Source organism: Rana temporaria, chromosome 4, assembly GCF_905171775.1.
Source record: "Rana temporaria chromosome 4, aRanTem1.1, whole genome shotgun sequence".
Classification (NCBI taxonomy): Eukaryota; Metazoa; Chordata; class Amphibia; order Anura; family Ranidae; genus Rana; species Rana temporaria.
The window spans coordinates 371213506-371227320 of record NC_053492.1 but is presented as its reverse complement, the minus strand read 5'-3'; the positions used below and the strand labels follow the sequence as shown (position 1 = coordinate 371227320).

Sequence of the window (13815 nt, the reverse complement as noted above, 5' to 3'; positions counted from 1 at the left end):
GGTCCCGGGCGGCCGGTATAACTCGGGTACGGCTCGCAAACCCCCCCCCCCCCCTGAATAGCCCAGCCTGTGTTTTACCTAGTCTGCCATGCCGTGCCATCAATCATGCTGTTTCCGCGGTCGCGCCATGCTTTAGTCGCGGAGGGGGGGTGTCGGCCTGACGCCCCCTGCTTAGTCGGCCGTTGCACACAGAAGCTGTACACAGCGTGGAACATTACAGCTTTGAATAGCTGTAATGATTCGCTGCGTTTAGACACTCCCCCTTGCTCCGGATTGGACAGTTCATCCGAGCAAGGGGGAGTGTCTATACGCGGCAGGGCGGGAAAGACTACAGCTATTCAAATGAATGCTGTAATGTTCCCCGCCCGTATTAACCAAGCGGGGAATGCGGCGGGATGCGTCGTAGCGGCGGGATGCGGCGGCGGGGAAGTATTCTATTCTGGTATCGGGGGTATTTGCGGGAGTACGAGTACTCCCGCAAATACTCGGAATCGGTCCCGATACCGATACTAGTATCGGTATCGGGACAACCCTAGCTAGAATGTTTACGTCCAATTGCCCATTGAGCAAAGCATGCTGTGTCCACTGTGCAAAGGTAGAGCGTATATGGACCTGTCATTCGGCTGCTCAGCGGGGATCAGTGGATGGATTCCATGCTGAGAAAAGAAAGATCTGTCCAGTGTGAAAGAGGTTGTATTCAATATACTGTATCTAAGGAAAGGCAACTGTTGTCTGATCTAGATACACTTAAAAGGGTTGTAAAGTCTCATTTTGTTTTAACAAACATGTCATACTTGCCTCCTCTGTTTAAGGGTTTTGCACAGAGTGGCCCAGATCCTCCTCTTCTGGGGTCCCCCAGTGGCGCTCCTGGCTCCTACCTGCATGGAGTGCCTCAAGGGAAAAGCGCTTTCCCTGGTGGCACTCATGCGGGCATGCTCCTGTGTACGGCTGCTGCATCCATTGACACAGACAGCAGGACTCTGTCCCGCCCCCAGCTCCCGCAACATTGGATTTTATTGACAGTAACTAGTGCCAATGGCTGAAGCTGGTGTGCTCGTCCCTGTCGCTGGAAAGATCGGGTTCAGGTAAGTGAAAAGGGGGTTCTGGGGGGCTGCTGCATCACAAGAGGTTTTTCACCTTCATGAATTAAGGTGAAAAACCTTGAGGGTTTACAACCCTTTTAATTTGTCATTGTGTCACTTTCACAAAACACATACAAATACAGATGCCGTTTTAAGAAGTTACACAAGCCATAATTAAAATGTGACCTAATCAGCTTTTCAAATATGTTGTTTGTATTACAGTAAATCCCAGTGTGGTAAAAGCAATGTCAGAACGGCAATTGGAGTTTACAAATCATAAAAAGACTTGTGTGGCCATGGGAACATGGAATGTAAATGGTGGGAAGCAGTTCCGTAGCAACATCCTTGGCACAAGTGAGCTAACGGACTGGCTACTTGATGCCCCTAAGCTATCTGGACTTCCAGATTTCCAGGGTGAGTCTGCACTAGTACACAAGATTTGGCCAATTTATCTCATTTCATGTCTCCTTCTATTCTTTCACCTCATCTTTTATCAGTCTCCTAAGAGAACATACAGTAACGTCTGTGTGGCCGGAACAAGACCAATGAACATCCATAAAGGATGTCTAATCCATCCCCATTTTTACATCAGAAAATAGCAATGCAATCATAATATACAAAAAAAAGTCTTGGAATTGGTAATATTACCACCTACTGTATACTTTTTATTAAAGAGTAAATAACTTGACTTTTTTTAGTGCATTACAGTATGTCCTAAGCTAAAACTTTTTATCTTTTTGCTAGGGTTGGATAGAGTAGGGATGGTTCAAACCATCCCCTGTCCGATTTTTTTTTTTGCTAGCTAGTGTCCCATTGGGGAAAATTACCTTCTCTTCCTGTCCCTTAGACACAGAAGAAAGAATCTAGAAACCTATTCAAAATAAGGGGAAATCCAAACTAAGACAATTGCCCCTAGAGCAAAAGTTCCCATTGTTGCTTTCACTTGCCAGCCATAGGATAACGGTAGTGTCTGGCTGGCGAGTGGTTATCACAGCATAGGGCGGTGGCAAAAGTAAGGATACATGGCTTTTTTTTTTTGCATTTTTTTATTTTAGAAATGTCTTCAAGTGCATTGAATTTATTATATTTAAGGGCTGCTTAGAGACCATTTTAAGAAAAAGTCTTTAAATAGGGGGTGAGCTAAAAGTGAAATCTCTTGGGGTTTGTAAATGTCTGGTTCCTTTATCTACAGAATAAATAGAAGGCTCTTCTTTGGGAATAATCCTGGAGCTCAGCCAAGCCCACCAGCGTAAAATGGCACAATCCCAGATAAACCAGTTATCCCTTTCCAGCTGCTGTTCAGTACAAAACACAGCATAGAGCTAGTATTACGCAATATAGTTCTTTGGGGGATGAGTGTCCTTGAAATGGTGCCTTTGCAGACGTGATGTAACAAGATATACAAAACAGTCTAGATGTCTTTTATGCTTAAGAGAAATTGCAACTTTGAACATTTTACAGAATTTCCCATGTTATTTGTATGCTTCTATTGTTGATGACTACTGTTTGTTTAAGCTGGTATATGAAATTCAATCTATTAGGTAATTAATTGTGTGTGTGTGTGTGTGTGTGTGTGTGTGTGTGTGTGTGTGTGTGTGTGTTTCTGCCATTTTTAGATGATGAAAAGAACCCTCCAGACATCTTTGCAGTGGGATTTGAAGAAATGGTTGAACTGAATGCAGGAAACATTGTTAGTGCCAGGTCAGTCAAATCGATAGTAGTTAAGCAAAATAAAATACTTAAAGGTTACCTTCATTACTTGAGTAAATTTGATGGCCTGCAGGCCATACTTGGGTCGAAATCCGAACAAATTTTCTTTAAAAAATCAGAAATTTCCTGCGTTTTGTAAAACAATGGTGCCACCATTGATTCCGAAATTTGACCAACCAAGCCTTTGATTTCACCTCATGTTGCTGCAGAAAATAATTTTCGTAGCCAGGAATCTTCTTTTCTTTCCGGGAATTTGCGCTCATGTGCATCTTCTTTTTTGATTTATATTTCTCACAAGATTCTCACATCATTGATTAGAAATTTGTTAGTTTTTAAAAAAAAATTGCAAAGTTCCAGATCACTTAAATGAGATGGCCGTGCGAAAATCGGCTGTTGCTGCGGCACATGGTGTGAAATTTGAACACAATTTTCAGAATTTGATTCATGTATGGCCGGCCTAAGCGCAAATGTTGGCAATGATGCCACATGGAACTCCATCCTCAGAATTCCTGGTGCACATATAACTCTCCTGGGCTCTGGAGGGGCCAAGCAGCCGTTTCCCTTCATCACTAAGAACCATTCTCAATGCACCCCTCCATGGATTTCACCTGTGCATTTAGCAGTTTTCCTAGACTTCAGGTTTATGGTAGAACTTCACTTTTGTAAAAATTCTATAAATAATAATATAGCTTAAAAATTTCTACCCAACCCAATCAAACTAATCTTATTAAAAAATACCTTTCCATTTAAAGTTGATGACATTTTCTAAAATTGTTTAAAAAATAAATAAAAAAATGCAGTCATTTCATGCTTGTGTGGATTAGCTCACTGAGTTTCTCAGATGTGTTTGATAAGATACATCCTTCTCAAGAGGAATTAAATTTTTAGTAAGATACTCCCAAAGGGTTCACTATTTCTGAAGGTATACAGACACTGCAGCTTTCCACATTTAAACACTAAGGGCCAGATTCATGAAGACTTACGACGGGCGTATCAGTAGATACGTCGTCGTAAGTCCGAATTCCCGCCGTCGTATATTTCTCAAACTGAGATGCGCTTAAATGTTGCTAAGATACGACCGGCGTAAGTCTCCTACGCCGTCGTATCTTAGCTGCATATTTACGCTGGCCGCTAGGGGCGTGTACTCTGATTTACGCCTAGAATATGTAAATCAGCTAGATACACCTATTCACGAACGTCCGCCCGGCCGTCGCAGTAAAGATACGCCGTTTACGTAAGGCGTTTTCAGGCGTAAAGATAAACCACCAAAAAGATGGCGCAGCCAATGTTAAGTATGGACGTCGGAACCGCGTAAAGTCGTCCGTGGATGGGGCTGGGCGTAAGTTACATTCACGTCGAAACCAATGAGTCTTTGCGGCGTAATTTGGAGCATGCGCACTGGGATACGTCCACAGACGACGCATGCGCTGTTCGTTAGAAACTTCAAATACGTGGGGTCACGAGTATTTAGCATAGAACACGCCCCCAACCAGCCTATTTTGAATTAGGCGGGCTTACGCCGGCCCAGTTACACTACGCCGCTGTAAGTTAGAGCGCAACTTCTTTGTGAATACATGACCTGCCGCTCTGAGATACGCTACGCCCGCCTATAGATAGGCACATCTCTGCGAATCTAGCCCAAAGTTGGCTATGATGAACCATAACCTCCAATTCAAGGATCAGTCTGGAAAGGACTGGGTGGAGCAAACTGTTTTTTCTTCAAAGTAGAAAATGTTAAGCCTCTGCTACAAAATTTGGTAAAATCCTTGCATGGGTGAATTGTATTTTTTTCTCAACAAAAGTGGAGTTACACTTTAAAGTTATGCATATTCAGGTGCTCTATATGATTGACCATTAATAAAATCTTACAAGTTGATGCTTGATTGTTTCTTATTTTTGCCCAAACATTAAACAAACGTAATATTTTTTATTTTATTTTTTACAGTACAACAAATAGAAAAATGTGGGCTGAACAAATCCAGAAAGCTATATCTCGAACAAATCGATACATACTGTTGACCTTTGGACAGCTTGTCGGAGTCTGCCTCTTTATATTTGTAAGGCCGTATCATATGCCATTTATCAGGTATGTATCCATCCTAATACCAGTATCACACCTCTTTTACATTTTTTGCTAGCTCGCTGTAAAATATATAATTATTTTTCTGTATTCACTGCTTTATCCTCTGTTTGCAATAGTAAAACAAGTATCCATTTTTGATCCATGTGATTGGATGATTTAAGTAAAAACATGGCCTCATTTAAAGTGGTTGTAAACCTAAGACATGAAATATGAAATATGAACAAAGCGTATCGTTTTATAGTGCATACTTGTCTCAATTTAGAGCACGAATTGTCATTTCTTTCTGCTGCTTCGTTCCTCTGCTATCAGAATCAATCACTTTTGACAAGTTTTCATCACGCCAAGAGAAAAAATGGTGACGGGATGGATCTCCTAAAGGGATTCACAGAACAGCTGTATTTATACTGAGATTAAATTAGACACAGGTGGATTCTATTTACTAATTAGGTGACTTCCGAGGGCAATTGATTCCACTAGATTTTAGTTAGGGGTATCAGAGTGAAGGGGGCTGAATACAAATGCACGCCACACTTTTCACATATTTGTTTGCAAAAAAAAAAAATTAAAACCATTTATAATTTTCCTTCCATTTCACAATTATGTGGCACTTTGTGTTGGTCTATCACATAAAATCCCAATAAAATACATTTATGTTTTTGGTTGTAACATGGCAAAATGTGGAAAATTTCAAGGGGTGTGAATGCCTTTTCAAGGCAGTATATGTGTGGTGGGCAGTCTTAAAGTGGTTAACTGTCTTTACTTTAGTAGAGGTGGGCCAAAGGAATGACATTTGTGCTCTAACTAATAAATAAATAAGAATATAATGCAACAGTAGTAGTAAGAAAAAAAATGTGATATTGGCCCTTGACATTCTCACACTTGTATGTGGTTGTAGTCTGAAAATGGGAGTAGCACATGATACAGATGTTAAAGCTGACTGGTCATGTCTACCTTTTATGGACTAATCTTTGTACCTGATTGTTGGTAAAAATTAGAATACAGAGCGCAGAAGTCTTTCCTCGCTCTGAGTAAGGTAGTTTATCTTTTCTTTCAAGAGTACCAATCACTGTGGATACAATGGAAACTCGAGGTTAGTGTTATGAGTTTCTGGTGTGTTCAGCTCTTCTTTTATCCGTTTTGTGTTCTAATATTTTATAAATGTTGCAATTTTAAAGACCAACTTCATGAAAAGTAAAAGTCCTCCCATATGGCTAGGTCCACTCTGCTGCGATACAACTTTGATTCAGTGCTATTATGTACTGCAACTTGGTTGGTACTTTGCTCTGGTTTGCATATTCTGTGGGGCCAAAATCATGCTGGAATCACACCAAAGTAGTACAGAAATCATTACCAAGATCACGCCGTGCTGAGTTGCATTGATTGCATTGAATGGGCACCAATGTAATATCCATTGTCATGCGATTTTGTGTGACTCAAGTCACATCTGAAATCACACTAGTGTGAATGGAGCCTAACTGCTAATTTCTGTTTTAGAGGATGGAAAAACACTTTTACTTACCGGATTCTCCGCTCCCCTGGCAGAAGCACTTCCTCATGCTCTGGAGGTGGACTGTTACTCAGTGTTATGTCCAGTGCAGGGCTATAGGTTCTGTATAAGTCTTAATGAGGTCAGAGGAGCTTAGACCATAATAGTGCAGGTGAGAAGAGGCCTGGATCACCCTAGCAATGAAGAGAGAGCCTACACAGTCCCCTAGACAGAAACAAGTAGCCCTACTGCAAAGGAGAATTTCTACTTTTACTGGAGTTCAGCTTTAAAAGAGAAGTTCGGTTTAAAAAAAAAAAATCTTATACTCGCCTAGGTGGATGCAGCATCTGTCCCCTGTTGCTTTTAAGACTGAGAACTGAGCGATCAAAGACTGCTGATCGCTCAGTTCTCCCCTCCACTCTGAGCAGAGAGCTGGGACTGTCAGTCACTGGCTCTCTGCTCTGTCCCTCCGGTCACTGGAGTGCTGGGCTGTGGAGGGGGTGAGAGAGGCTGGTTCATTCAGTCTTCCAGCAGCATGCATAGAGGCTGCGCCAGGTGCCATTCCAGGCATCTGGGTGGATCCTGGATTTAGCACAAACAGCACTCCTGTGACCTACAAGAGTACAGCCAAAATGGCTTTGGTCATACTTTTCCTTTTGACATTGCCCTGCATTCTGTTTCCTTGCTTAGTATTATTTAGGCTTTAGTTTTATTTTTGTTAAAAATGAATAGAAGGTGAGTCTCTTACTAGCAAATGCAATACCATTTTTTTTAAGGATAAGCCAGGGATCTGAAGGCCAGCTGTACTTTGATGGCCTCTTCGCTGATCTCCTACAATTTTATATTCCTTTTTTTTTTTTTTTTTTTTTTTAATTTTATAAATGTTTTTGAGTGTTGTTTTCCTATACCTAATGGTGATATCTGCCTCTTTTATTTGACTGTGACTCATTAGCTGACAGCCATTTATGATCTATACTCTAAACACCTAGGCCGTAGGTTTATAGTTTTTATTATTTTATGAGGCACAGTGACTGTATGACAACTAGTGGGTGGCTAAAAGGGTGTGTAGAAATGTGACATTCAGGACGGGCATGGCAAAGATAATAGTATTGTTTAGGCATATGACGTGATAAATATTACAAATTGATATAAGAAAACAACGTGGGCAGAAATTAATAACATTTAAGACATTAAACTAAGCATTGGCGGTAAGATTGGGTAAATAGGATTTAAAATAGGGTGTACAATATGTAACATAACAGAAGTAAGGTAATAATAAAGTATAGTGATGGTATCTAATACAGAATGGAATAACAAATCACATTATGGCTCATGGTGGGTTGTAAAGCAAAATATCATAAGAGATGTGTGCGTATAGTAAGGAAGTTTGTGGTTAGGCAAGGTTAAAATAGAAAGAACAAATAGAAGACATAGACAGAGTAGTGAAAGTTGTGGTTCATTTAAAGTTTTTCAAGCCAGAATTGTCCTAAAGAGAGAAGTATTGAGAGTGCTGATATTTCCTTCTGATAATATAAGTTTTGTGGCTGTCAATACGGTCCTCATATTGACTCTATAAAGAAGGGTATGACCTAAACCTGGTTGTTTTTATATATTTTATGGTATCTTTGACTTCAAAGGCAGAGTTTCCCTTATCTTATTTCTGAACTCATAGTTGGCATTCATTAATTTGCTAATACAGTCCTGATCAAAAGTTTAAGACCACTTGAAAAATGGCACAAAAATCATATTTTACATTGTTGGATCTCAACAAGGTTCCAAGTAGAGCTTCAACATGCAACACGAAGAAATGAGAGTGAGACAAAACATTTTTTGAGCATTCAATTTATTGAAAATAACGAATAAACTGAAACAGGCTGTTTTTCAGCTGATCAAAAGTTTAGGACCACACCTAACTAAACCCCCCCCCAAAACAGAAATCCAACTTCCAAACGCTGCTGCTTTAGAACTCTATGGCCCTAGGTTTTTTTCTTTTACAGCTTCTAAATGCCTATGCCACTAAAAACTTTCATATGCATGCTTTCTTTTCCATTGGTTGGATTTTTTTAAACCCATAAATGTTATATGTAGGGATTAGGGTGTACATGAAATAATAGACTCCTATAGAGGCACCATCCCTAGTAGATATGCAAATATGTTTCAGAAAAAAAGTAGAGAGAGGTGGAACTTTAATTGTGCCTCAATGGAGTGTAAACACAAAATTAAATACAATAATTATAAACAAAATAGAAAAGTTTTATCTAACTGCCACAGGCAGTACTACCTTTAAAAATTCATAACCGTTTAAGACAAAATACAGTCTACTATTCTTATATTTTGGGTGTGCAGATCCCGGAGAAGTCATATTGCCATACGTATTGACTTCTCCGGGATCTGCACACCCTAATATACGAATAGTAGACTGTATTTTGTCCTAAACTGTTATGAATTTTTAAGGTAGTACTGCCTATGGCAGTTAAATAAATATTTTCTATTTTGTATATAGTTATTGTATTTAATTTTTTATTTACACTCCATTGAGGCACAATTAAAGTCCCACCTCTCTCTACTTTTTTTCTGAAACATATTTCTATGAATTTTATAAACACATTCTGGTGTCACTTTGGATTAATGAGATTTTCCTCTTTCTTCCTGAGCACAATGATTTACTTTTTTTTCATGAAGTGATTATTCTTATTCACAAGTGTTATGTATATGGATTTTGCTATGATTTGTATATGTATCGCATGATATGTCAGATATTGTCGAGTACTGTATGTGTTTGTTTCCATTTTCCATATCCCTGTATATTATGTCTACTAAGATACCCATATAAGAGTTTTTTTTTAATTTGTAAATACTCCCTGCTGACACCACCAAGTGTGGAAGGCAGTTCCATGTCCTTACCGCTCTAACAGTTATGCTCGGATGGGTTCCTTGAGCTGTGGCTGATTGGCCTCCCATTTGATGGTGGCTGCACAGTTCCAGGCAAACACCACTTGGCAAAGCCAGCTGTATGAAGACACCTATCATCATTTTAGCGTACTGTAAGGGAGACTTACTTCTTACTAGCCACCAGTGTAAGGTGCATTGTCCCACTGACCACCAATAAATTTGTTTTCACAAGGTTTTCCAGAGACCTGAATTTTTAAGGGGTTCCTTTAGGGTAAGAAGATTAAGAAAAGCTGCCCTACAGGGTTTTATTTTCCGCTGTACACTTTCCTTATAATTTCTTAGGATGTTTTCACTTTCTTTCTCTTACAGAGACTTGGCAGTGGACACTGTTAAGACTGGCATGGGAGGAAAAACTGGCAACAAAGGAGCAGTAGCCATACGTTTCCAGTTCTACAGCACAAGTTTTTGCTTTATTTGTAGTCACTTTACTGCTGGGCAGACCCAAGTGAAAGAACGGAATGATGATTACAAAGAAATCACACAGAAGTTAAGCTTCCCTGTGGTGAGTGGAATATTGCAATGGAGGCTGTCAGTACAATGCAGTGAATGTAAAATATTTAGCAGTGTTGGGGCTCGTTCACGTGGGTGGCTGCCTAAATGAAGGGCTCCTTTATACTGGTGTTGCCCTCTGCAGTCAATATCTTTTCAGAGGGCATTTGACCGGCAGCAGGGAGAATCTAAAATGCCTCTTCACCACCTGTTTGAATTCAGCAGCATCATGCCCCCCATCCACAGCCTTTGCAGCTTAAGGGGATGGGGGTGTAAAAACTTGGCTTTGCCCTCCAACCACAAGTTATAAATAAGGATTAAGGCAATGCACGTGATTTCAGCATGAAGGGTTGCTGTTTTGAGGGTTCAAACAGGCAATGAGGAAGCAACATATGTCATTTATATGGCTTAGCCAGCTCCCTTAGGTGTTTAGTCTATGCAAACTTCCAGAAATATACACCAAGTAATTTTTTTTCTATTTTTTTTCTTTTAATTCAAGGGAAGAAATGTTTTTTCACATGATTATGTATTTTGGTGTGGAGATTTTAATTACCGACTGGACCTTACATATGAGGAGGTTTTCTACTTTATTAAACGCCAGGACTGGAAGAAATTGCTTGAATTTGATCAACTTCAGACTCAAAAAGCAAATGGAAAGGTATGTACAGATTGATTTTATTTCCAGTAATTACACTAAAATATATCTACTGTTTTGCATATACAGTATATTTCTGAAGGTTACTCATAGTTTTTTTTTTTTTTTTTTTTATGGATCAAACAGTAATTTGTGTAAAGGAAATGTCATGACCACTCAAAAGTGTTGATTTACTACAAGAGTACAGAATGTACTGGTGAAGCTGTGTTCCTTTTGAATACCAAATCACGTGCAAGGGAAATGTTAAAAAACATGATTTTGCCTGCACATGATAATTAAAGTGAATACAGCTACATCCTATTCATTTGGCTAAGTAAACATTTTTCATTCTGTCTTTAGCAAATCAACCATATAGAATGACATATATTCTTTTTAATGCATCAAGGCTTTGTTCAAACTTTTTAAAAGGCCAGTGATTTTAAAATTGCATATTAAGTATGGTAGTGTGTGTCCATGGAAATTGCAAGCCCCAGTACACTTTGTAAAACGCACCCAAACTGCTGCATGAATGTTTAGTAATACACTGCTAAATGCACTTCCGCACCAGTGCTGAAATGCTAAAAGCTCCATTCTCAAGCGTGGGCAGGACTTTAAATACATAAAAAAAAAACACTGTTCTGAACAAGCCCTGGAGAAGTGTTTTAAAGTATAACTGAGGTTAGACTTGTCATTCAAATATTTACATACCATTTACATATTATAAATAAGCAGAACATTGGCTTTAAAACAAGCCCTCACTGACCTTTGTAGCTGCAAACACCTTGGAGCAGTTAATCGTCAAAGCGGAAGCACTACAGTAATTTTCTTGCAGCTCATGTTGTTTATTCAGACTTTAAGGGCCAGATTCACAAAAGGGATACGACGGCGTATCTCCTGATACGCCGTCGTATCCCTGTTTCTATCTATGCGACTGATTCATAGAATCAGTTACGCATAGATATCCCTAAGATCCGACAGGTGTAATAGTTTTACACTGTCGGATCTTAGGATGCAGTACCGCGGCCGCCGCTGGGGGGAGTTTGCGTCGTAAACCAGCGTCGGGTATGCAAATTAGCAGTTACGGCGATCCACAAAACTTTTTCCCGTCGTTACGTCGCCGCAAGTGTTAGTTTGCCGTCGCAAAGATAGGGCACCTTTTACAAAGTGGAAAATTACTCCACCATGTAAAAGTATACCCGTCTTTCCCGCGTCGCTTTTGAATTTATTTTTTTTCCCCGGCGCAAGTCTTTTTTTCACGTCGCGATTCACAAAACGTTGTCGCGTCGTAATTTTGCGCAAAGCACGTCGGGAAATTTTGCAGCGGGAGCGCGCCTAATTTAAATGGTACCTGCCCCATTTGAATTGGCCCGCCTTGCGCCGGACGGATTTAGGATACACCGCCGCAAATTTCCAGGTAAGTGCTTTGTGGATCGGGCACTTGGACAGAAAATTTGCGGCGGTGTAACCTGAAATCGGTTACGTTACGCTGCGCCCGGGCTACGTGAATCTGACCCTAAGTTCTTATCTGCTTTTTGTTTTGCGGCCTGCAGCAAAATTACCCGGCTCATTCATACCTACTGTAACTTGCAGGCTACAAGTCGTGTGTAGTAATATACTGTTGGATGTTCTTACATTCTTGGCAGCTACATTCCAACTTGGCAATTTCAAAAAGTTTTGTTTGTGTAAATATTTTCAATAAAAATCTATTGAAAGCGAAACTTGAGGATGAATTGCTCCATGGTGCTTGCAGCTGCAGAGGTCAGTGAGCCCATTCACTGCTTCTTCTGTAAATATTTAGAGTCAGGTCAGTGTGCCTTAGAACTTACAGATGATCTCATTTTAAACCTTTTCTGTTATCGCTGATGCAAGAATATACCAACTGACTAGATTTAAAGTAGAACTAAGAGTGAAACCATTTTTTTTTTAAATTTCAGGTAGGAATAATAGAAGGATAAAACCTCTATCAGCTTTGTCTTTGCCATCGTTGTCCCATTGGGGGGATATTCCTTCACTTCCCCTCCCGTAACCAAAACAAGTGACAGAAATTCCCTCCAAAGTAACAAGGGTTGACAGAACTAGTGTCCCTATTGAAAGATTTTCCTTCTTTTCCTGTTATGGTGACAACCCCAAATTTGGGATTTTCTTTGCCTTGGGTGATATAGGTAAACAGAACAAAAAGAGAGGGTGAATCTCCCTAACAGGTACACCAGGGGTCTCAAACTGGCGGCCCTCCAGCTGTTGCGAAACTACAAGTCCCATCATGCCTCAGTCTGAGGGAGTCATGCTTTCAAATGTCAGCCTTGCAATGCCTCATGGGACTTGTAGTTTTGCAACAGCTGGAGGGCCGCCAGTTTGAGACCCCTGAGGTACACCAACAGCAATAAAAATCTACCAGGTGTTCTGATCCCTCTCCACTGTAGCTCTTTTTCAACAGATAATCTGTAGTCATTTCAATGGCTCATTGTCACTCTGTCAGGTGAGTAATAAGACATTAAGTATCATTCTAAGCTAATGGATGCAACACTTTGGTTTATAGGAGTCACGATGTGCTAAAAAGGTATAATTTACCATAATAACAGATGAAATCTCTACAGAAAACTGCTTTAGTAGTGAAAAGAAAATATTCTCTATGTATATGTTTTATTATTCCTTTGTGTAAAGCCTTAAGTCTTACATAAAAAAAAAAGCATTAACTACAGCATGTTAAAAAAAAAAAAAACAACCCTTGAAGAGAACATGACTTCCTGTCACTATTTGAAGTATAAGGTATACAGCTTTCAGTTTGACGTAAACATGTTGGGCCAGATCCACAAAAAAGTTACGCTGGCGTATCTATTGATACGCCGCCTAACTTCTAGGATGCTCCGGCGTATCTTTGTTTTGTATCCACAAAACAAGATACGCCTAAAGCTGGGCTAGATCCGACTGACGTACATCTTAGTACGCCATTGGATCTAAGGTGCATATTTACGCTGGCCGCTAGGTGGCGCTTCCGTCGATTTCTGCGTCGAGTATGCAAATTAGCTAGATACGCCAATCCACAAACGTACGTCCGCCCGGCGCATTTTTTACGTCGTTTACGCAAGGCTTTTTTCGGCGTAACGTTACCCCTGCTCTATGAGGCGTACGCAATGTTAAGTATGGATGTCGGGCCAGCGTAGAATTTTCCGTTGTGTACGTCGTTTGCGTAAAACGTTCGCGAATAGGGCTTTGCGTAAATTACGTTCACGTCGTCTAGGCATTGAGCGGGCGTAATTTAATTTGAAAATTCGACGTGATACTGAGCATGCGCCGTACGAAAAAAGCGTCATTTACGTGGGGTCAAGCTTATTTTACATAAAACACGCCCCCCTGTTCATCATTTGAATTCTGCGCCCTT

The 13815-nt window shown here is 40.2% G+C and overlaps 1 protein-coding gene across 2 annotated transcripts in view; it reads left to right on the top strand.

The window, feature by feature from the left end:
- Positions 1-13815, top strand: part of SYNJ2 (synaptojanin 2) — a 206682-nt gene that overhangs the window by 147287 nt on the left and 45580 nt on the right. For both annotated transcript variants that reach the window (XM_040350954.1, XM_040350955.1), the window contains exons 12-16: positions 1305-1496; positions 2699-2783; positions 4738-4878; positions 9623-9815; positions 10302-10460. In XM_040350954.1, the coding sequence (XP_040206888.1) occupies positions 1305-1496; positions 2699-2783; positions 4738-4878; positions 9623-9815; positions 10302-10460 (770 nt within the window). The remainder of the gene's footprint in view (positions 1-1304; positions 1497-2698; positions 2784-4737; positions 4879-9622; positions 9816-10301; positions 10461-13815) is intronic.